The following is a 22,769-nucleotide window of genomic DNA, read 5'->3' on the forward strand; positions in this document are numbered from 1 at the left end:
CCTGGTTTCCATCTTCATATCCTAGCTCTTCTACTTTTTTGAGCTGTGTCACCTTAAGCATATGAAGTTCTAGGATTCTCAATTTCATCCTCTGTAAAGTGGAAATAATGACCCACCATGTACAAAGTCGACGTGAAGATTAAGGGAGATGATGCCTGGAAACCAGTTAGCCGGTTGCTGCTGGCATGTCACAAGTACTCAAGAGACGTAACCATTATAATCATTACTATCTATTACTATTATATTGCCTACAGTAATCAGAGCTCAGATAGCTGTTTTCATCCACATTATTATTTAGATCTAGTTCAGTTTCTTAAATAGCTGTGGGTGGCTGAGAGGCATGTATACCTACCTCTTCTTTGTGCCAGGACTGCAGACTGATGAACTGCGGGAGGGGAAAACAACGCAGGCAGATGGGTCTTCTATGGGGGCAGGTTTCTCATAATCCCACCTGCACGCAGGTAGGGATAAAGTGAACACTCTCCCAAGCTTTCTTCATCCATGGGGTAATTTCTTTAAAACCTGCGTGGAATCCCAAGCAATGAAAACCGATGAGCCTAATTACAGACTCCACACCGTCCAGAGGCCTGTCTGCTGTGTTTCACGCAGACGATCGGGGTGAGTCTAGGTCTGTTTAGATTTGCTCAAATATGGACCATCCAGACGCGGACAGACCTAGTCTGTCAAATCCATGGGGGCCAAGACGCTGTATCATTTGGTTTTGCAGTTCCTGCAGTGCCTAGAATTGTTTTGATGATAGAAGAGTCCAAAAAATAGCGTAATAAGTGGCTTCTGGGACCTGTATTTGGTGAGACTATTGACTCATTCACTTGGAAACATGGCTGATTCGAGATTGTGGAACTTTTTAAAAATTATTTTCTTCCACATACAGATGGCCAATAGGCAGATGAAAAGATGCTCAACATCACTAATTATTAGAGAAACGCAAATCAAAACTACAATGACCTCATACCAGTCAGAATGGCCATCATTAAAAAGTCTACAAGTAACAAATGCTGGAGAGGGTGTGGAGAAAAGGGAACCCTCTTGCACTGTTGGTGGGAATGTAAATTGCTGCATCCACTATGGAGAACAGTATGGAGGTTCCTTAAAAAACTAAAAATAGGGTTGCCATATGATCCAGCAATCCCACCCCTAGGAATATATCTGGACAAAACTATAATTAGAAAAGATACATGCACCCCCGTGTTCTCTGCAGCACAATGTACAATAGCCAACTCACGGAAACAATCCAGTTGTCCATTGACAGATGAATGGATAAAGAAGATGTGGTGTATATATATATATATATATATATATATACAGCAACATGGATGGACCTAGAGATTATCATACTAAGTAAAGTAAGTCAGAAAGAGAAAGATAAATACTGTATGATATCCCTTATGTGTGGAATCTAAAATATGACACAAATGAACTTATCTATGAAATAGAAACAGAATCACAGACATAGAGAACTGACTTGTGGTTGCCAAGGGTGGGGCAGGGGAGGGATAAATTAGAAGGTTGGGATTAACAGATACACCCTACTATATATAAAATAGATAAACAGCAAGGACCTACAGTATAGCACAGGGAACTATATTCAATATCCTGTAATAAACCAAAATGGAAAAGAATATGAAAAAGTATATACGTACATACATATATATATATAAAACTGAATCACTTTGCTGTACACTGGAAACTAACACAACGTGGTAAATTTACTATACTTCAATAAAAAATAAATTAAAAAAAAGAAAAGCACTAAAACCATTAAAAAAATTTTATTCCAATAGGAAAAATGTCATCTTCAATGGAGACATTTATATACCCCTTCAAAGAAGAAAGAATAAAGGCAGAAAAAACCATCTATATCCCATCACCCAACAATAACCCTTGTATCTATTTTGTGGGTTTTTTTCCTTCCAAAATTTTCTTTTTGTGCATTTGGGGGTTTGTTTTGATTTTCTTTTGTTCGGGGATTTGACATTTTTTAGAAGTTATAATCACACAGTAAAAAATTTTGCAGACTGCTTTCTTTTCCCCTCTGATAGACTCTTGCAGCATTTTTAACTCTCATGGTCACATATTATTCCAACAAATGAGTAGGTCAGGGTTTACTCAACTGTTCCCCTGCTCCTGGACATCTAGGTTATTTTTTATTTTTGTTGTTGTAGCTGCAATGAATATTTTGGATATAAAGCTTTCTCTCTTGTTATTCCAAATGTAGCATTATTTCCTCAGGATATATTCTCAAAAGTGGAATTGCTAGGTCAGAGAATTTTAAAGACATTACAAGGTGTTTTAAAGACCGTGTAAAGACTCTGAAAGCATTTCCTACACTGCTAGGTGTGGATGTGACTTCAGTTTTGTATTAGGGTGGGAGAATTGCCACCCACCTCTCCAACTTCTACCAATCTCTTTGTCTGCTATGGGGACCTTCCCAGATCCGCCCTCCCCTATGACTCCAGAGGGGTCTCACTGTTGTGCAGAAGCTGTTCCTTGGGGATCAGTCAGTGTGACCACCCTGTGAACCCGAGTGGCCCGTCCACCCTGTCCCCGACGTGTGGCCCTGTCAGCTGAGGCAGTGGGCCCCTGAGCAGGAAAGGAAAGTGCCTGGAAGACAAAACCTCCCTCAACCGTTGACTTTTTTACCCTGTGTATTGAGCCTGTGTATTTTTCCATCTCGTCGCCGTGGCAACGCAACCTCAAGGCTAATAGATACTCCTTGGTGCTTAGAGGGAAAAACTCGGCTGACAGACAAGCGAGGAAGATGCAGGAAGGAAAAGGTTAGCCCCATGCCCCTCTGTGCCTCGGCAAACGGGCAGAGATAACTAAGAACTCGACTTTAGAATCACACAGACGCCGACAGAAGGAAGGTTCCAGACCTAGCAGAGTCACCTGTTTGCAACGCTAATTAAAATGGACGAAGATATATCAAATTACCTCAGATCTCCTCTCTGCTTGATGGAGAATCTTTCAAAACATAGATCTTTTTAGAGGCTCTTTCTCCCCTTTGGGGAATTACATGGCTCTCAAACAGCCTGAAATGATCTCAAAGGCCAGGTGGAATGGACAGCCTATTGAGATATCCCACCATCAAATCTGTCAATTCCACCTCACAGCCCCCCTAATTCCCATTTCTCCTCGTCCCCTGCCCCACCTGCCGGCATCCCTCTCAGGCCATCTTCTCAAGACACACCTCCGATCAGGTCTAAGTGAAGATGTCTCCAAGCCCCACCTCCAGCCCCCAGCTGGCGCAGCTCGGCACAGTGTCCCCTCACTAACTCTCAAGTCCCCGCATGAGCCATCCTTCTCCTTTCAGGACTCTGTACATGCATTTTCTCTTCCTGGAAAAGGCCTCCCACCCTTAAAAGCCCCGAGCAAATGCCATTTTTCTCTAAACTGAGTCACTTCCTGCCGCTGGGCTTGCACACCTCTTGACTCATACCTAGAATATAGCCCTTCCCACGCTCTCCCGGACGGAGCGCATGGATGGTGTCCCCACCTCGGCAGGCTGGGGGCTGGTCTGGGCAAGGGGCCGTGTGCGATCATCTCCCTGAATGCTGCCTGGCCTGTGGTAGGCGTTCGATATTGGAATTTACTACCCTTGGAAAGCTGGGCGATTTGCTGAAAAGGATACATTATTCTATCTGGGGAAATGGGGTAAGACCTTGACCTTCTCCAGCCCCAAGCTTCTAAGGAGCGCAAACCCTCATTTATAACATCAGTATCCAATGTATACAGTTGAGCACTGGGGTGCTGAAATTGTTGTTATAGTTATTGTTGGGGGAACAAAGTCAAAGTTCATATTTTATAACCTTTTTGGGAAATTCCAAACATATTCAAAAGTAGCAAATAGTGACCCACCTCCCACCCCCACCAGCCATGCACCCATCGAGGCAGCCTCCACATGAGGAACAGTTGGCCAATTTGTTTCCTTTGGTGCCTCCCCTCCTCCATTATTTTTCGGGAGTATTTTAAGGAAATCCCAGACATGATGTCCTTTCATGTGCTAATATTTCATAAGCAGTCTAGGTGAAAAGCCTAGCTCTCCTGCCTCCTATGTCTGTGATCGTGCGCAGATGAACCGTCCTGGTCCTTGCATTCTATATTGTGTAAAATGAGAAGAGTTACGGCACATCCATCATAGGCTTATAAGGAGGAGCAAACGGACTATTCCGCAAAAAACACTTGACACTCGGCATTTGTCCACCTTGTGTGCTAAGTGGTCAGTGTCAGCCATTAAAATCACTATTATTATCATCATCCTTACTGAATTTATAGTACAGTCCCAAGCATTTGGGACATGAAAGACATACAGCTGTATCGATCACTAATGATAGCTCTGGCAGAAGGAGAGCAGATTGGAGAAACTGGAGCCTCAGAGACCAAATAGGAGGCTGGGAACATCATCCTGGAGGGAGGTGATGGGGCCTTGAGCTAGACAGTGATGGAGAGTGGAGATAGGACACACAGGGAGATGAGAACAAAGACCTCTGACTGACTAGCTGCAGCAGGGGAGGTGCTTGCTGCAATTAAAGGTCAAGTTTAGATTTTGATGGCCTGGAGAGAATAAGTTAAGGGACAGGAGAAGGTGTGAGATCATGAGTTTTCTCTTAGAGGCTTTGTCCTTGAAGTACTGATGGGACATCCTTTAATGGGGCAACCTCTGATGGGGCATCCTCTGACGGGACATGTTAAGTGTTCTTACCTCAAAATAGTAACTATAATAAAAAGGGTGAGAGAAAACTTTGGGAGGTGATGGGTATGTATATGGCCTTGACGGTGGTGATGGTTTCATGGGTGTACACTTATCCCCAAACTTATTCAGCTGTAACCATTAATTACATACAGCTTTTTACATACCAATTATACCTTAATAAAGTGGTTTAAAAAATAAATAAACAGAAAAAACAAAAAGTATAATGGAGAAAATGAAAACTAGCCTTACCACAGATATACCCAGGGTAGTTGGGTTGATACAAGCTCTTGTTTATTCTTTATATTAATATATATTCTACAGAGGTGTGATCACACTGAATATACAATTACTTTTTCTCCTCATCACATCGGTAAGAAATGGGAGGAGGTGACCTTTCAGGGATATCCTGCAATTCCCTCAACCATCCTACTCCTGATGGACATGTTTTTGTTTTTGTTTTAGATTTTTTTTTTCTAATTTATTTTTGGCTGAGTTGGGTCTTCGTTGCTGCGCGCGGGCTTTCTCTGTAGTTGCGGCGAGCAGGGGATACTCTTTGTTGCCGTGCGCAGGCTTCTCACTCCGGTGGCTTCTCTTGTTGCAGAGCACGGGCTCTAGGCGCACGGGCTTCAGTAGCTGTGGCACACGGGCTCTAGAGCTCAGGCTCAGTAGTTGTGGCGCATGGGCTTCGTTGCTCCGCGGCATGTGGGATCTTCCCAGACCAGGGCTCGAACCTGTGTCCCTGCATTGGCAGGCGGATTCTTAACCACTGTGCCACCAGGGAAGCCCTGATGGACATGTTTTGCTCCAACTTTTTCCTTTTAAATATCAAATAAGAAATATTAACTATTCAATTAGTGAATGGTTTACCCATAAAGCTTTATTCAGTTTCCTTAATTTTGCTCCTTTTAAAAGGCTGCTGCTACCAATAAAAATAAGCAAAGAATCAATTGTTTATTCTCCCTTTCTTATATGAGATGTTTATCACTCGTAATCAACTAATAGATGAAGGGATGTGTCTCTTTTAAAAATTATGGCAGCTAATAAATGAACACAGAGTGTTAGAATCAGAATATCACCATTTCACAACCCCAAATAAATTAATGGGTCGAGGCATTGATTATCAGGAAAAGAGGGTCAACCAGCCACTGTGTGTCTCCCAGAGGACATAACAATACCTACAGTCTTAGTCTGATCAAACCTCCTACCAACTAGGAGGAAATACAGAGCACAGGGGCCGTGCTGGACATTACCAGCTATCTGCAATCCACAGAATCCAGACAGTGGGAAGGAAACCACCACCAAACAACCTGGACTCTTCACCTTGCGAGGAACAGCAACAAAAAAACAGAAGAAATAGATTTAAAAGGACTTGTCCATTTTTTAAACGGGCAAGGTAAAACTATAGTGCCTAGGGTAGTACAGTCAGGTGAAAAACTAAAAGCAACACAAGGAAGTGATCACTCTGAAAGTCGGGATAGAAGTGGTAATAGTTGGAGGAGGGGAGGGAGTTGAGGTTGGCACAGAATACACGGTGGGGGGAGGCTTTGAGGATGTCCAACAAAGTTCTATTTCTTGACCTGAGCGCTTACAAACTATATATTTGTTTTGTGTGGCTGTGTGTGTGTGTTTTACTTCCTAATCAAAATAGTTTAAAAAGAAAAAAACGTTACAGGTGTACTACCTGTCTCGGGTTAAATAGCGCCCCTCCCAATTCATGGCCTTCCCCGAACCTTGGAATGTGGATGTATTTGGAAAGAGCGTCCCTGCAGATGTATTTCAACATTACAACGCTGCAGAGAGTTGAATTCTTACGAGGGCACGCTGGAATAGGACAAGCCCTCAGTCCAACATGACTGGTGTCCGTGTAAGAAAAGAAGAGACACAGAGACACAGGGAAGAATGGCACGTGAAGACAGAGGCAGAGGTTGGAGTGCTCTGATTACAAGCCAAGGACCCCAGGCACTGCCAACAACCCGCAGAAGCTAGGAGAGAAGCACGGAAAAGACTGTTCCTCAGGGCCTTTGGTAGGAACCCATCCTTCTGACACCTTGACTTTGGACATTTAGCCTCCAGAACTGTGCAGGAATAAACTTCTATTATTTGAAGCCACCTGGCCGGGTGTCCTTTGTTACTGCAGCCCTAGGAAACCAATTCAATACCCAAACATTACCATGCGTTCATAATTTTTTTAAAAAATGAAAACAGTGATTAGTTTTGCTGTAGACCGGGTGTGATTTTTCAAGGTAGGATTTCCAGGTTCTTGTCCATATGCAAACTGTTATTTCCTTGGTTGTAGTGATAGCCAGATACAGTTTAATCTCTGGGCTCTCTCTTCACCTGACAGGTTTGCGATTTAATTCAAGGATACGCACCACGACCAGCCATTGGGTCACACTACATCCTGACGTTTCCTTTGCCAAAAGGAAACCAGCCTTCCACTGCACTTCCAGCATGGAACTCTGCTCCAATTTTTTCTGCTCACATCACAATCAGATCAGGCTCATTGCACCGGGGGCCATGGGTCGCCTGGGTAACACACTGACTCTCACTTCTGCACACACATCCTGGGACCCCACCTCCACAGAGATCTTCCCCTTGAACCATAAGCGGATGAAACTCCGTGAGTAACAGGGACTCAAGAAGAAAAGGGAGCATACTTGTATGTATCCCTGATTGACAGTCTGACAAATTCCCACTCACGTCACAGGGCTGGTGCAAGGCAAGGAGATCAAGCACAGAAGTGCTCTGCGCGGTGACAGCACCTGCTAAGCACTCGTCCTATGTCAGCTGCTGTGGTGAGAATGGGCACTGTCCCCCACCACCCCCTGGACGTCCCACCTCTGCCTCGTCCTTTACATTTACCTGATTTTTAGGTTCAGCTCTTTTCTTGAGACCCTTACCTTCTCCTAATATAACCTACGGGCAGGTGGTGACTCTTAAATCACTATGGTCCAAAACCTATAACCCTCCCCTCCCCTTCCTTCCTGTCTAAGTGGGGGGATCCACAAGAAACCCCCCTTCCAAGTGGTGGAGAAGCAGCTTTCTAAAAGAGCTCTTTGTTTGCAAATGCCTCTTACACAATCACTCTTTTATTTCACTCGTTACTTTAGAGCAACCCCCAGTCCCCAAACAACTTGTCCCAGGCATACCTGCCTCGGTTGGCCACCTCTAATTTTGCACCCTGGGTACCCCAGCACTCATCTAAATGACAGCCATGTCTAGATGACATAGTCAATGCTATCTCAATTCCCTTAGGTACTAAAATGCCCCCAAACACCTGCAAACAAGCCCTTTCCCTTAAAGCCTAAGGAAAGGGCCTTCTAAACTGTACTTTTCCTAAATGTTAGCAGGTCTGGCTGTCATCCCTTTGAAAAGATGAGACCTTTCAAGATTTTGAAAGGTCTCTGGCCTCCTTACAGTTCTAACCCTTTTCCATAACTCTCACATTTGACTGTTCCAGGGGAAAACTTTCAGGTACCGTGGAATGGAATCGTTATCCAGCTGGGAATGAATAAAACCAGTATTATCTGGAAGCAAAGGGGTTACATCATTAGTAAGGAACTAGAGTCCTCCAAGCAGAAATAAGAGTTTCTCTAACTGGTTGGAGGATTTTGCTAAAGGATTTGAAGCAAGAACCAGTTGAAACTATATTTTGTAAGTCCTGCCATTGTCACGTGGGATTGCAGGAGCGGCAGGAGGTCGTTACGATGTAACCCATTTCCAGCAGACTTGAGGGTCTTCAGTAATTCAAGAAGATTTTCAAAGCATGATCACCAGCATCACCCTCAGTGCTCTGGTGGCCATCAATGACTCATTCTCTGCATAGAGTAATATTTCCTTAGACTATTTCTATGTCTTTCTCTTTGGCTGAGTGACAAACTTCTCCCTGACCTTCAGGTCTCAGTCTAATAGTTCCTTTCTGCCAAGAGTTTTCCCGAGGTTTTCATCCTTCTCCCAACCCTCACTGCTTCCTCTTCTGTGCCCATCCCACTTCAAACATCTCTCTTACAGATTGTACAACAGATATTTTTCCGCAGGGGACAGGAACCATCTTATGCATATTTTATCCTCCTCCCCAGACCTCACTTACGTGTTGGAATAAGAATCCACAAGTGTCCACTTCAATTCTACTCCACCATCCAAATTCAACACTGGGGAACATTGTTAAATAAGATCAAACAAATGTTGGAGGCAATTCCCTAGATTTTTTTTCATCTTTTGCTTTAGTTTGGAATACAGCTGGACAAGAATATATAGTTTGGCTTGATTATGGACTGTAGATTTCTGCACAACAGTTCTGGCTTTTAACTCAATTTTTATTTCATTTGAACTCCTAGTGACCATGATACATATTTGGTCATCAGTGTCAGGGCCATCCAAGTTCCCAGGGAAAAAGGACCAGTTACTTCATCCCAATTCTACTGTCTTGCTTTTTTGCCTTCCCTCTTCCTCATTCTCAGAACATTCTTTACCTCTTCTAAGCGGGTACTCCTACCAGTGGCCCCTTAAAAAATCCTCTTGCATCATCCACATTGGCCATTCTGTGGCGCCAGAACTGGGATGGGGCAAGAGAGATGACTAGGGCGCAAAATTTAAGGAGGCGCTCCTCTCAGGTGCTGAACCACCACTCGAATGACCCTGGGAGTGAGCGCCTCCTTAAATGCCCCGCCCTTCCCCATGCCCTGCATTAGTGCAAAGACCCACTTGCAACTAATACAAAAAGCTGTGTTTGAGTCTCTTCTCTGCCTTCCCAGTGGATCAATCCATGGTCCCTGACATTTTATTTTTTCAGTCACTCTTCCACGTAGGTCAAAATCTCGGGGCTCGCTCTCTTTTTAGACTCTCGCAGCTACCTGACAGAACACAAATTCCAGATTTCAAGTCTACCTGCAATGAACATGTTACTTTTCAATACCCACTTTGGATTTTAAGCAATCATCAATCCCTCCCAAAGATGGACGTCATTAATATGAGTCATCTTCCAGAGAAGAGGTTGGTAGATGTGTTTCTTAATTAGAGTATTACTCATTTCTTCTTTTTCAAAGCTTTTAATTTATCATCTAAATAGACACAGTGATCCGTGGAATAATCCATCTTAATTTTTTTCCTCTTTTAGATGGCTAGGCTTATTAGTATTCACAGCACAAGCCAAATACTTTGGTTATTAAGTGGTATCATTTGTACCCTAATGAATTTACGCCTTTCACACCACTGAAAAGGAAATGGAATATCGTGAAACGTTAAATGAAACCCCAAACAAAGACGGAGCAATGTTAACCCTCACTGCTCAAGTGTGAAGGAACTGACCACTCAGAAGGTGACTGGACAGTGTAGATTTGTAGGATCTGCTGTGGGCAACCGCACCCTTGCAGACTCTTTGGAATGTAGTGCCAGCGGCCCCAGGCAACCTTCCCAGCACCTTGTCCCAGGCCCACTGTTATCCTCGGTCCTCGTGCCCTCTCGCCTCTTTGCAGTCTCTGCTTTCATACTTAGCTCCCTCTGCTTCGAATGGTCCTCTCTCCCTTCTTTTCCTAGTTATGTTCTACTCATCCTTTAAAATCCAGCTCAGGGGCTTCCCTGGAGGCGCAGTGGTTTCGAGTCCGCCTGCCGATGCAGGGGACGCGGGTTCGTGCCCCGGTCCGGGAAGATCCCACATGCCGCGGAGTGGCTGGGCCCGTGAGCCATGGCCGCTGAGCCTGCGCGTCCGGTTCGTGCCCCGGTCCGGGAAGATCCCACATGCCGCGGAGTGGCTGGGCCCGTGAGCCATGGCCGCTGAGCCTGCGTGTCCGGAGCCTGTGCTCCGCAACGGGAGAGGTCACAGCAGTGAGAGGCCCGCGTACCGAAAAAAAAAATAATAATAATAAAAAATAATAAAATAAAATAAGATAAAATCGAGCTCAATCATCGCTTCTTTAGAGGAGTTTTTCTTGATCTTCCCAACCAGGTCAATTCCCCTCCATGCTCTCATAACACCACCTTGGAATTACCCAATGGCAGTCTTACATTCATTTGAGTCACTTTGATTGTTTAAGTCTGTGTCTCTGTAAGACCATAAGTTTTATGAACGCAGAGGATCTTGTAGGTGTTTGCTCACCATAATCTTCTCAGACTTCCAGAAAACCACCTCTCCTAGATCCACTGCAGAAAGATAAAAGAATGACCACAACTAGTGCTCCTCTGTGAACATGGTCTGAGCCAGTCACATTTTCCCCAGGGGCCATGCTTGAACACCAGCTTAAATGCTACTGGCCTTGGTTGAAGCACCAACCAACGGTACAAGATCAACTCTGATGGGTTGGGTCCATTGGGGCGAAATAAACAAATCAGGAACACGTTTTTTAGACTGTGAAACTCTTTACGATGATTAGCCTATTTAATAAGCAAAACTGTGATTCCCTGAGGGCAGAGAGAGCATGTCTGTTTCAATCATTACTCCACACACAACTCCTAGAAAAGGGCTTTAGCACTGTTGGATGAGTGACAGACAGAATGAATGGATGCACAGAAGAGTCATCATCATTTAAGATATTAAGAAGATGAGGGGCAAAGAGGTGAAGTGACTTGCTGGAATGACATTAGTGAGCCTAAGCAGAGCCTAGGAGTCAGGGATGTTCCCAGTACCTCTTGCCCCCATCTGCTTGGGATGGTTTATCAAGGCAGCCTCCCAGGGACAAGAAGTGTCAGAAAAGACTGAGATGGCCTCTGTGCTCAGGATCTTGGCCTCCTGAAGTGTTTGAATGACATGACTCAAATTTCCTCCCGCTGCCTGGATGGGAAACCAGCTCCAGAAGAGATGGACTGACTGTGGCCAGAATCCCTAGCCCTGGGAAATCCAGCGTCTGGCCAGCCATGCAGGGGGCACTGGCGTCTCAGCCTGGGTCTGGGGGACCATGACCCTGATTATGAACAGACTCCACTGGGCCATCCAGGCGGCGGCACCAAACAGGCCACCAAGATACAGCGACCTGAGGCAGGGGTACTGGGACCAGGGAGAGACCTGACAGAAGCCTCTGGGCATGGCTCAGCCACGTGAGTCTCACCTCCCCTCAAAGCAGCTTCCTCGTTCATTCAGTCATTCGTTCCGGAGGCTGTCATATGCCAAACACGCCTTTGCGCTGGGGTCCCTGAGGTTGGTGCCATTTTCCTGCTGTCTATGGCTGCACTCTCCAATACAGCAGACCCGAGCATTTGAAGTGTGGCTGGTCTAAACTGAGACACGCTCGAAGTGTAAAATACATCACAGATTCCAAAACCTTAGTACCAAAAAAGGAATATAAAATATTTCATTCACATTTTTATTGTATTGAGCATATACTGAAATGATGATATTTGGGATAGATCTGGTTAAAGAAAATATATTAAGATGAATCTCAGCAGCTTCTTTTTGCACTTCTGTGACTAATTAGAGAAATGTTAGTTTCATCCATGGTTCACTTCATATTTCTACTGGACAACCTCGTCCAGGAGAGGCTGATGGGCAAGTTCTAAGCTGGGGGTGAGGGTGACGTTACTAGCTGGTCCAGGTGCCGAGGGAGCCCAAAGGACACTTAGCCCAGACTGTGAGGGGCGGGGGTGGGCGGTGAGAGCAGCTTCCTAGAAGAGCTCACATCGAAATCAACAGACAAATCTAAGTTAGTTCCAGGACCAGGGCACTGTGGGAAGGAGCTGGGTTTATACATCGGCACAAAGCTGAGAAGTCCAGATGCGTCTCCAGTGATGGGAGTGAGGGGGTAGACAAGGGGAAGAGGAAGCAACAAAGCCAGAAAGGGCAACAGACATCAGCTCCCAGAAACCGAGTCCAGGGCTGTCCGGCAGAATCATAATGTAAGCCACACGCAAAGTTTTAAATTTTGTAGTAGCCACAGGCAGAAAAGTAGAAACAGGTGAAATTAATTTTAATTATATGTTTTCTTTAACCCAGGGTATTAAAAATGCTATTGTTTCAATATTTAATCAATGTCAAGGGGAGAGTTTGCATTCTTTTTCATTATGATTGTCTTTGAAGGGTGCTGTGTATTTCACACTCCCAGCACACCACAGTTTGGATCAGCCACAGTTCAAGTGCTCAGTGCCACACACGGCTAGTGGCGACTGTATTAGGCAATGCCACGTCCACTAGACTTTTCTCTCGAATGCAATGGGGAGAGGTTCTAAGCAGAAGAGTGCCTTAGACAAATCTCCCTGGCAGCCATAAGGGAGACCAGTAGCTTTCTGGAGGCTGTCACCACCATCTTTTGTACGCTGTCACCTACCCAGGCACCTCAGTTCATAAACTGATAGCTTGGGAGCAAAATCTCTCTTTGCAGATTTTACCCTTTGATGATGTTATTGGAGGGAAGTTTTGGGATGCAGACAGCAGAGCCCCATCTTGGGATTTTCCAGAGTCCTGAAAAGGGCAACTTTCCCTCTCTCAATTCCTACGTGGCTCCCACACCATTCAGAGGGCAACCTGAGACAGACCCCTGCGATTTTCCATCCTTGGGTTTCTCCTCTGTTGAAACTCTGATGCCTGTACTCACCTAAGAGTATAGGTGCAGATAAAATGAAGCAAGATATGTAAAATGCCTCACGCTGTACTTCATAAAGAATTGATCAAAAAATGGTAGTTTCTTTCCCTCTGAGAGTTGTCATAAAAGACTCTTCACATCCCCAAGAGCAGCCCAAGAGGATGTAAACTCAAACAGCATGACTGCGGATCAGACTCCTAATCCTTTCTCCAACCCCCATATAAGGAACTTCAAGGAGTCAGTCCCTTTCAGAAAGAAATGTCCCAACTTTTTTCTAGAATCTTAGTCAGCTTTAACTGGTAAGAAAACAGCTTTTCGGTTTCCCTGGGCTCTAACTTATTGGAGAAGCAGTTTAAATAACTGTTGCTAATCTCCAAGGAGTTTCCAGGTGCTTAATGACTTGCCAGGGTAATAAACAACTGAATTCTGGGAAACCATTATATGAGAATCAAAGGAAGCAGCATGATCTGGGCAGAACTGGGAAAAAGCATTGGTTTTTGAAGTCTGCCAAATCTGAGTTTGAAGCACATTTCTGTCACCAACAGTCATGTAGCCTTTGGACAAATTGCTTATGTCTTTGAGAACTAAGGTACTTATCTGTAAAATGGGTATAATATGTATCTTGCAAGATAAGAATTATACATTCAAGGTAACAATGTATTAATTATCTATCACTGCATGACAAATTGTCCCTAAGACTTATTGGCTTAAACCAACTTATGATCTCAGTTTCTGTGGGTGAGCAATCTGGGTAGGGCTTAGCTGGGTCCTCTGGCTCAGGGTCTTTCCCAAGGCTGCAACCAAGGTGTCAGCCCAGGCTGTGATATCATTTCAAGGCTCAGTTGGGTAAGGATCTGCTTCCAAGCTTTCTCGTTCGCTGTTGGCAGGATCCAGCGCCTCACAGGCTTTTGAACTGACGATGTCAGTTCCTCACTGGCTGTTGGCTGGAGTTCTCCCTCCATTCCTTGCTATGTGGGCTTCTCCAAAGGGCAGCACACAACATGGCAATTTGTGTCATCAGAACAAGAAGGCAAGCATAGCACAGGGAGATCAGCTCGGTGCTTTGTGACCACCTAGAGGGGTGGGATAGGGAGGTGGGAGGGAGACGCAAGAGGGAAGAGATATGGAGACATATATATATGTATAACTGATTCACTTTGTTATAAAGCAGAAACTAACACACCATTGTAAAGCAATTATACTCCAATAAAGATGTTAAAAAAAAATAAAAACACGTCAGACTTTAAAACAAAAAAGAAAAAGAAGGCAAGAAGAGTCAGAGAAAGAGAGAGACTGGAAGACAGAAGTCACAGTCTTTTATTTTTAATTGGTAAGAAACTGATTTTTTGATGATGGCCATTCTGACTGGTGTGAGGTGATACCTCACTGTAGGTTAGTTTTGTTTGTTTTTTAAAAAAATTATTTATTTATTTTTATTTTTGGCTGCTTTGGGTCTTTGTTGCTGCGCGCGGGCTTTCTCTAGTTGCAGTGAGCGGGGGCTACTCGTAGTTGCGGTGCGCGGGCTGCTCATTGCAGTGGCTTCTCTTGTTGCGAAGCATGGGCTCTTGGCGCGTGGGCTTCAGTAGTTGTGACACGTGGGCTCAATAGCTGTGGCTCGCGGGCTCTAGAGCGCAGGCTCAGTAGTTGTGGCGCACGGGCTTAGTTGCTCAAGGCAAGAAGAGTCAGAGAAAGAGAGAGACTGGAAGACAGAAGTCACAGTCTTTTATTTTTAATTGGTAAGAAACTGATTTTTTGATGATGGCCATTCTGACTGGTGTGAGGTGATACCTCACTGTAGGTTAGTTTTGTTTGTTTTTTAAAAAAATTATTTATTTATTTTTATTTTTGGCTGCTTTGGGTCTTTGTTGCTGCGCGCGGGCTTTCTCTAGTTGCAGTGAGCGGGGGCTACTCGTAGTTGCGGTGCGCGGGCTGCTCATTGCAGTGGCTTCTCTTGTTGCGAAGCATGGGCTCTTGGCGCGTGGGCTTCAGTAGTTGTGACACGTGGGCTCAATAGCTGTGGCTCGCGGGCTCTAGAGCGCAGGCTCAGTAGTTGTGGCGCACGGGCTTAGTTGCTCCGTGGCATGTGCGATCTTCCCGGCCCAGAGCTCGAACCCGTGTCCTCTGCACTGGCAGGCGGATTCTTAACCACTGCGCCACCAGGGAAGTCCCCTCATTGTAGTTTTGATTTGCATTTCTCTAATGATTAGTGATGCTGAGCATCCTTTCATGTGTTTGTTGGCAATCTGTACATCTTCTTTGGAGAAATGTCTATTTAGGTCTTCTGCCCATTTCTGGATTGGGTTGTTTTTTCGATATTGAGCTGCATGAGCTGCTTATGTATTTTGGAGATTAATCCTTTGTCAGTTGCTTCATTTGCAAATATTTTCTCCCATTGTGAGGGTTGTCTTTTCGTCTTGGAAGTGACATTTTGTCACTTTTGCTGTATTCGGTTGGTTACAAGCAAGTAGCTGGGTCCAGCTCACATTTAAGGGGAGGGGACTACACAGGGCTGTGAGTCCCAGGAGGTGGTTGGGAGCTGTTTTAGAAGCTGTCTGTCACGATACTTAAAGATTCTCACTAAATAGTAGCTGTTGTTAAGACTGAATACAAAAGCACTTGGAAAGCAACGTTCATCACAGAAATAGGAGAAATCTCCTGGATTATGTATTAGGGTGAGGAAATTCAACCATCACATGACACTGTCAGTCTATAAAAGAGGTTGCCTCTAACCAATGCTCGCTCATCCAAAGACTCTGCATTTAAAGATACATTTAGGGACTTCCCTGGTGGCGCAGTGGTTAAGACTCCGCATTCCCAATGCAGGGGGCCCAGGTTCATTCCCTGCTCGGGGAACTAGATCCCACATGCTTGCAGCAACTAAAAGAGTTCACGTGCCGCAACTAAGGAGCCCACGTGCTGCAACTAAGGAGCCCGCCTGCCGCAACTAAGACCCAGCACAACCAAATAAATAATACACATTTTTTAAAATTAGAAAAAGATACAGAGAGGAGAAAAAGATATGGTACACAAAAATGGAAGACAAACTATGGTACATCCATACAATCGAATACTATTCAGCAATAAAAAAGAACAAACCATTGGAACAACATGGAATATGTTGTTGGAACCACTGGAACAACATGGATGAATCTCAAAGGCAGTATGCTGAGTAAAAGAAGCCAATCTCCAAATGTTACAAACTATTTTATTCCATTTATATGAAAATCTGCAAAGGGCAAAAGTATGGGAACAGAAAACAGATCAAAGGTTGCCAGGGATTAGGGATGAGAGGAGGGTTTGAGTATAACAGAGAGCACAAGAGAATTTTAGACGTGATGAAACTGTTTTGCACTCTGACACTTGAGGTGGTTACACAAATCTCCATGTGTGTAAAATTCATACAAATGTATACCCAAAAAAGCCAATTTTATTGTATATAAACTTTAAAAGTCTGAAAAAATCAAGATCTCCTCCAGAGACATGTATATTTGAGATTTACAACACCATATATCATATAACTTTTATACATAATATGTATAAATATATAAATCATAGATCATATACTTTTATACATAATATAAAAGGCCATCATACAGTTAGATGACCATCCACATAAATACTATGACATTTCCCTCAAAGACAGTTAACAAAAAGCCTAAATAAGGGCACTGAACAATAAAAATCAAATATGTAATCAATGTCTTACAACAAAATTTTCTTAAGAAGAAAGTGCTCAGTTTTTTGTACTTATTTTATGAAGTTAATTTGGAATTTAAAGACAATAACTTTGCACAATTAAAGGAAACATTTTTCTGTCACAATGGTTTCATGCCTGCAAAACTTTCTTGTGGGGATGGGAGACACTGCCAGTCTGTTAAATTAAAATTCTCTTATCTTTTCCTTCTCATTCAACTTCTCAATTTCAGTGTTCCCTGAATAAAAAGTTACCTAAATCCTGAGATGAAGGAGACCCCACCCACAGATCAGGACATTAATGGTGAAAACTTCCATGAATTCACTTTCCACAGCCTACTAGGATTGCCTAAAGAAAAGCTAGCAAGCTAAAACAGTGCCCTTTAACTCAGGTGACCATATGTCCTAGTCTGCCTGGGACAGCCCTGGTTTAACACCTTCTGTGCTGACATAAGTTTTAACAGCACCTTCTTTCACCCTAAAGGTGCTGAGGTTTAGACAATGAATTATACGGCCATTCTACCCTTAACCTATTTCCCTTTTAGAAACCTAACTCACAAACCCTACCTATCACCGAGACATACAAAGTAGTCCTACAAAGTGAAGCCCTTGTACTAGTATTTTTTTTAAAAAGGCAGGAAAAATGAATTTAATTAATCTAATGTGTTGTACTTACTTATTTTGTGAATTATAGCTAATAAAATTCTCTTCTTGGGATTCTATAAATAACCTGAAACTCCAGTTAATCCATACCCATAGGGTTAATACTTTAGGAGAAACTCTACTATCAGTCATGTTGAAGAAAAACAAACCACCCATTTAAAATCTCTACCCATGTCTCCATTCTTGTTTTTTGTTTTTTTTTTTTTAGCTGTACGCGGGCCTCTCACTGTTGTGGCCTCTCCCGTTGCGGAGCACAGGCTCCGGACGCGCAGGCTCAGCGGCCATGGCTCACCGGCCCAGCCGCTCCGCGGCATGTGGGATCTTCCCGGACAGGGGCACGAACCCGTGTCCCCTGCATCGGTAGGCGGACTCTCAACCACTGCGCCACCAGGGAAGCCCCAGATACAGTTTTTAAAAACTAAATGGACTTCCCTGGTGGTGCAGTGGTTAAGAATCTGCCTGCCAATGGACGGGACACGGGTTCGAGCCCCGGTCCGGGAAGATCCCACATGCCGCAGAGCAGCTAAGCCCGTGCACCACAACTACTGAAGCCCGCACACCTAGAGCCCATGCTCTGCAACAAGAGAAGCCACTACAGTGAGAAGCCTGCGCACCACAAGGAAGAGTAGCCCCTGGTCGCCACAACTAGAGAAAGCCCATGCGCAGCAACAAAGACCCAACCCAGCCATAAGTAAATAAATAAATTTATTAAAAAAAAAAAACTAAATGAAAACATATGCTATCAATAAAAGATATGCCTAAAATAAACCATAGCATCTAGCCTATAAGCAATATGTAGTGAATATTTGTGCACTGAATGAATGCATGAACAAAAATACTTAAAAATCCGAGACTTAAAGAAAAATATTTCAACTAGATCTATCACTTTTTTTAAAATCAAGAGATGTTATATTTCCATTTAGATTTCACTAAGAGATGTGAAGGACTTACCCATGCCAAGCCCTGGCATTCTGTTGCCCTTTCCTTATTTTATTTTATCCTCACAGCACCCCCTAGAGTTCATTTTCCATACAGCAACAGAATGAAATGCTCAAAGCTGGCAATCTGTATATCTTCTTTGGAGAAATGTCTATTTAGGTCTTCTGCCCATTTCTGGATTGGGTTGTTTTTTCGATATTGAGCTGCATGAGCTGCTTATGTATTTTGGAGATTAATCCTTTGTCAGTTGCTTCATTTGCAAATATTTTCTCCCATTGTGAGGGTTGTCTTTTCGTCTTGGAAGTGACATTTTGTCACTTTTGCTGTATTCGGTTGGTTACAAGCAAGTAGCTGGGTCCAGCTCACATTTAAGGGGAGGGGACTACACAGGGCTGTGAGTCCCAGGAGGTGGTTGGGAGCTGTTTTAGAAGCTGTCTGTCACGATACTTAAAGATTCTCAGTAAATAGTAGCTGTTGTTAAGACTGAATACAAAAGCACTTGGAAAGCAACGTTCATCACAGAAATAGGAGAAATCTCCTGGATTATGTATTAGGGTGAGGAAATTCAACCATCACATGACACTGTCAGTCTATAAAAGAGGTTGCCTCTAACCAATGCTCGCTCATCCAAAGACTCTGCATTTAAAGATACATTTAGGGACTTCCCTGGTGGCGCAGTGGTTAAGACTCCGCATTCCCAATGCAGGGGGCCCAGGTTCATTCCCTGCTCGGGGAACTAGATCCCACATGCTTGCAGCAACTAAAAGAGTTCACGTGCTGCAACTAAGGAGCCCACGTGCTGCAACTAAGGAGCCCGCCTGCCGCAACTAAGACCCAGCACAACCAAATAAATAATACACATTTTTTAAAATTAGAAAAAGATACATTTAATTTATATCAAACAGCGGTTTGATAATATGTTACCAGATAACAACGTTTGGACATTAGAGTTCAAAAGCACCCATTCCCCCTACATAATGTTTTATCATATATCCAAATCCCTTTCTAGTTATTTTAGAATGCCCATATTTTTATGGGGATGTAAATAAAAATATATACACTTCGATTTTCTCATTTAACAATATCATAAAGACATTTAATCCTGCTGTACATTCTTTATAATTAGCACTTTAACAGCTATAAAACATTTCCATTCAGTAGATAAATGTCAGAGCCATGGTTTACTTAACCATTCCCTTATTCTGTGACATATAAGTTGCTTCAATGTTTTGCCATCGAAAACAATCGAGTATCTTTTGCGTGGTAAGTTTTTTCCCCATAATTTGAATTGTGTCTTTAGGATAAAGTCACAGAAAAGCAATTCGAATATGTACATTTTAATGGCTCCATCAAGTTTTTATTCAAATGGGAAAATGGCTTTGGTTTTTATATAAGCAAACACTGCTCCATCAACCCCAGACTGAGCTCCTCAAAGGCAGACACCCTAGCTTACTTAAAAAAAAATTTTTTTTAAACCATAGCATCTATAATTCGACTGTACTTCAATAAAAAATAAATTTAAAAAAAGCAATCTGACTCTGTAAAAGATGACACAACTAAATCTATCTGCATAACAATAATTGAATGGGAGAAACTTGCCACCTAAAATAAAATACTTTCAGATATAGTTTTTTTTTTTTTTTAAGTGAAGCCCTTGTACTAGTATTTTTTTTAAAAAGGCAGGAAAAATGAATTTAATTAATCTAATGTGTTGTACTTACTTATTTTGTGAATTATAGCTAATAAAATTCTCTTCTTGGGATTCTATAAATAACCTGAAACTCCAGTTAATCCATACCCATAGGGTTAATACTTTAGGAGAAACTCTACTATCAGTCATGTTGAAGAAAAACAAACCACCCATTTAAAATCTCTACCCATGTCTCCATTCTTGTTTTTTGTTTTTTTTTTTTTAGCTGTACGCGGGCCTCTCACTGTTGTGGCCTCTCCCGTTGCGGAGCACAGGCTCCGGACGCGCAGGCTCAGCGGCCATGGCTCACCGGCCCAGCCGCTCCGCGGCATGTGGGATCTTCCCGGACAGGGGCACGAACCCGTGTCCCCTGCATCGGTAGGCGGACTCTCAACCACTGCGCCACCAGGGAAGCCCCAGATACAGTTTTTAAAAACTAAATGGACTTCCCTGGTGGTGCAGTGGTTAAGAATCTGCCAGCCAATGGACGGGACACGGGTTCGAGCCCCGGTCCGGGAAGATCCCACATGCCGCAGAGCAGCTAAGCCCGTGCACCACAACTACTGAAGCCCGCACACCTAGAGCCCATGCTCTGCAACAAGAGAAGCCACTACAGTGAGAAGCCTGCGCACCACAAGGAAGAGTAGCCCCTGGTCGCCACAACTAGAGAAAGCCCATGCGCAGCAACAAAGACCCAACCCAGCCATAAGTAAATAAATAAATTTATTAAAAAAAAAAAACTAAATGAAAACATATGCTATCAATAAAAGATATGCCTAAAATAAACCATAGCATCTAGCCTATAAGCAATATGTAGTGAATATTTGTGCACTGAATGAATGCATGAACAAAAATACTTAAAAATCCGAGACTTAAAGAAAAATATTTCAACTAGATCTATCACTTTTTTTAAAATCAAGAGATGTTATATTTCCATTTAGATTTCACTAAGAGATGTGAAGGACTTACCCATGCCAAGCCCTGGCATTCTGTTGCCCTTTCCTTATTTTATTTTATCCTCACAGCACCCCCTAGAGTTCATTTTCCATACAGCAACAGAATGAAATGCTCAAAGGCTACATCAGATTACATCACACACCTGCTTTTTTCAGAGGGTCCCAGGGGGCGTCTATGTATTGATATTTGTCTGACAAGCTCCCATCACTTGAAAAGAAACAGAAGGTCCTCTTCACTGGGGAGAATACTAGTTCTGGGGAAACCTCTGCTTAGGTGGAAACAAAATTTCCACTCGGGCTTCCCTTTTGGCGCAGTGGTTGGGAGTCCGCCTGCCGATGCAGGGGACGCGGGTTCGTGCCCCGGTCCGGGAAGATCCCACATGCCGCGGAGCGGCTGGGCCCGTGAGCCATGGCCGCTGAGCCTGCGCGTCCGGAGCCTGTGCTCCGCAACGGGAGAGGCCACAACAGTGAGAGGCCCGCGTACCTAAAAAAAAAAAATTAAAAAAAAATTTTTTTCCACTCAATAACCAGGAACCATGGGAATTTTCCTGAATGTAGTTCAGCCTCGGTGATGGGTCATTTTAGCCAAACCACGAATCAAGAGTTATATAACATTTAGGTAAGCAGGGTGAAAATGACCCTTGAAAAATAATTTAATTGGTCAAAATTACTCTGGCTAATGTTCCTGGCCCTTGGGCAGCATGTAACTCTTGGAATTCTATAGGACCCTCCTCCCCCAGCCTTTTTTAATTCTTTTAAAGAAATGTTCATCTTTTTTTATTTCCGGAGCTATCACTCTCATTTTTTAGACTCAGGAAACCGAGTCGCTTGCATAAGAGCAGAGCGTGTGAGTGACAACCAGAATTTATTTGCACGCGCTTTTGGAAACCATTGCTAGTTTAGCTGCTAAACGTGAACCGCAGCGCCCCCTGGTGGACAGCGGGTGGTTTGGCTTTTCCAGGCCCTCTTGCCACCTGGGCGACATCTCATCTAACTGGCGCTTTCTCTCCTTGTCTCTCAGGTGAAGGAGGCCATGCAGCGGATCCACGACCGAGGGAACATTGGAAAGTTAATTCTGGATGTAGAAAAGACCCCGACTCCGCTGGTGAGTCAAAAGCAGAGGGATCCGTTCAGTTCAACACCAGAAGGTTTATCCCGTGCAGGCACAGGTGGGATGGAGAGAAGTACAGGAAGCCCTCTGCTGGGCTGGGGCCGGTGGGGGGAGACCAGAGGTAATGAAACGAATGTGCAAGTGAGGGATTAGTCACAAATGGGATGAACGCTAATAAAGAAAGGAAAACGCTTTGGTGAGAACGTTTCAAGAGCAATCTGAGGGCAGTCAGGAGAGGACAAGACCACACCCATGTCTATTACACCTGCTCACTCTTGGCTGCACAAGTGGGAGGAATTCCTGGTAAAATTTTATAAATTCACATTCAGATACCCAACAGAATGATGCCAGTTGCCTCCGAAATGCCTCCTGATGGGCCCATGGCTTCTGTTTTCTCTTACCAGGACAATACCCTTACATGCAGGGACCCCACCAGGAGTGAAGCATGTCACACTCACATCCCAGACACTCTTGCAAGGGTCCCTTGAGGGGCTCTGCA

At 43.8% G+C, this 22,769-nt stretch overlaps 1 protein-coding gene across 1 annotated transcript in view; it reads left to right on the forward strand.

Annotated features, from left to right (window-relative positions):
- Nucleotides 1-22,769, forward strand: part of VAT1L (vesicle amine transport 1 like) — a 155,000-nt gene that overhangs the window by 129,386 nt on the left and 2,845 nt on the right. Inside the window, exon 8 of the mRNA XM_024125010.1 lies at nt 22,181-22,264. Within this exon, the coding sequence (XP_023980778.1) occupies nt 22,181-22,264 (84 nt within the window). The remainder of the gene's footprint in view (nt 1-22,180; nt 22,265-22,769) is intronic.

Source organism: Physeter macrocephalus, chromosome 17 (genome assembly GCF_002837175.3).
Source record: "Physeter macrocephalus isolate SW-GA chromosome 17, ASM283717v5, whole genome shotgun sequence".
In the NCBI taxonomy this organism is placed as follows: Eukaryota; Metazoa; Chordata; class Mammalia; order Artiodactyla; family Physeteridae; genus Physeter; species Physeter macrocephalus.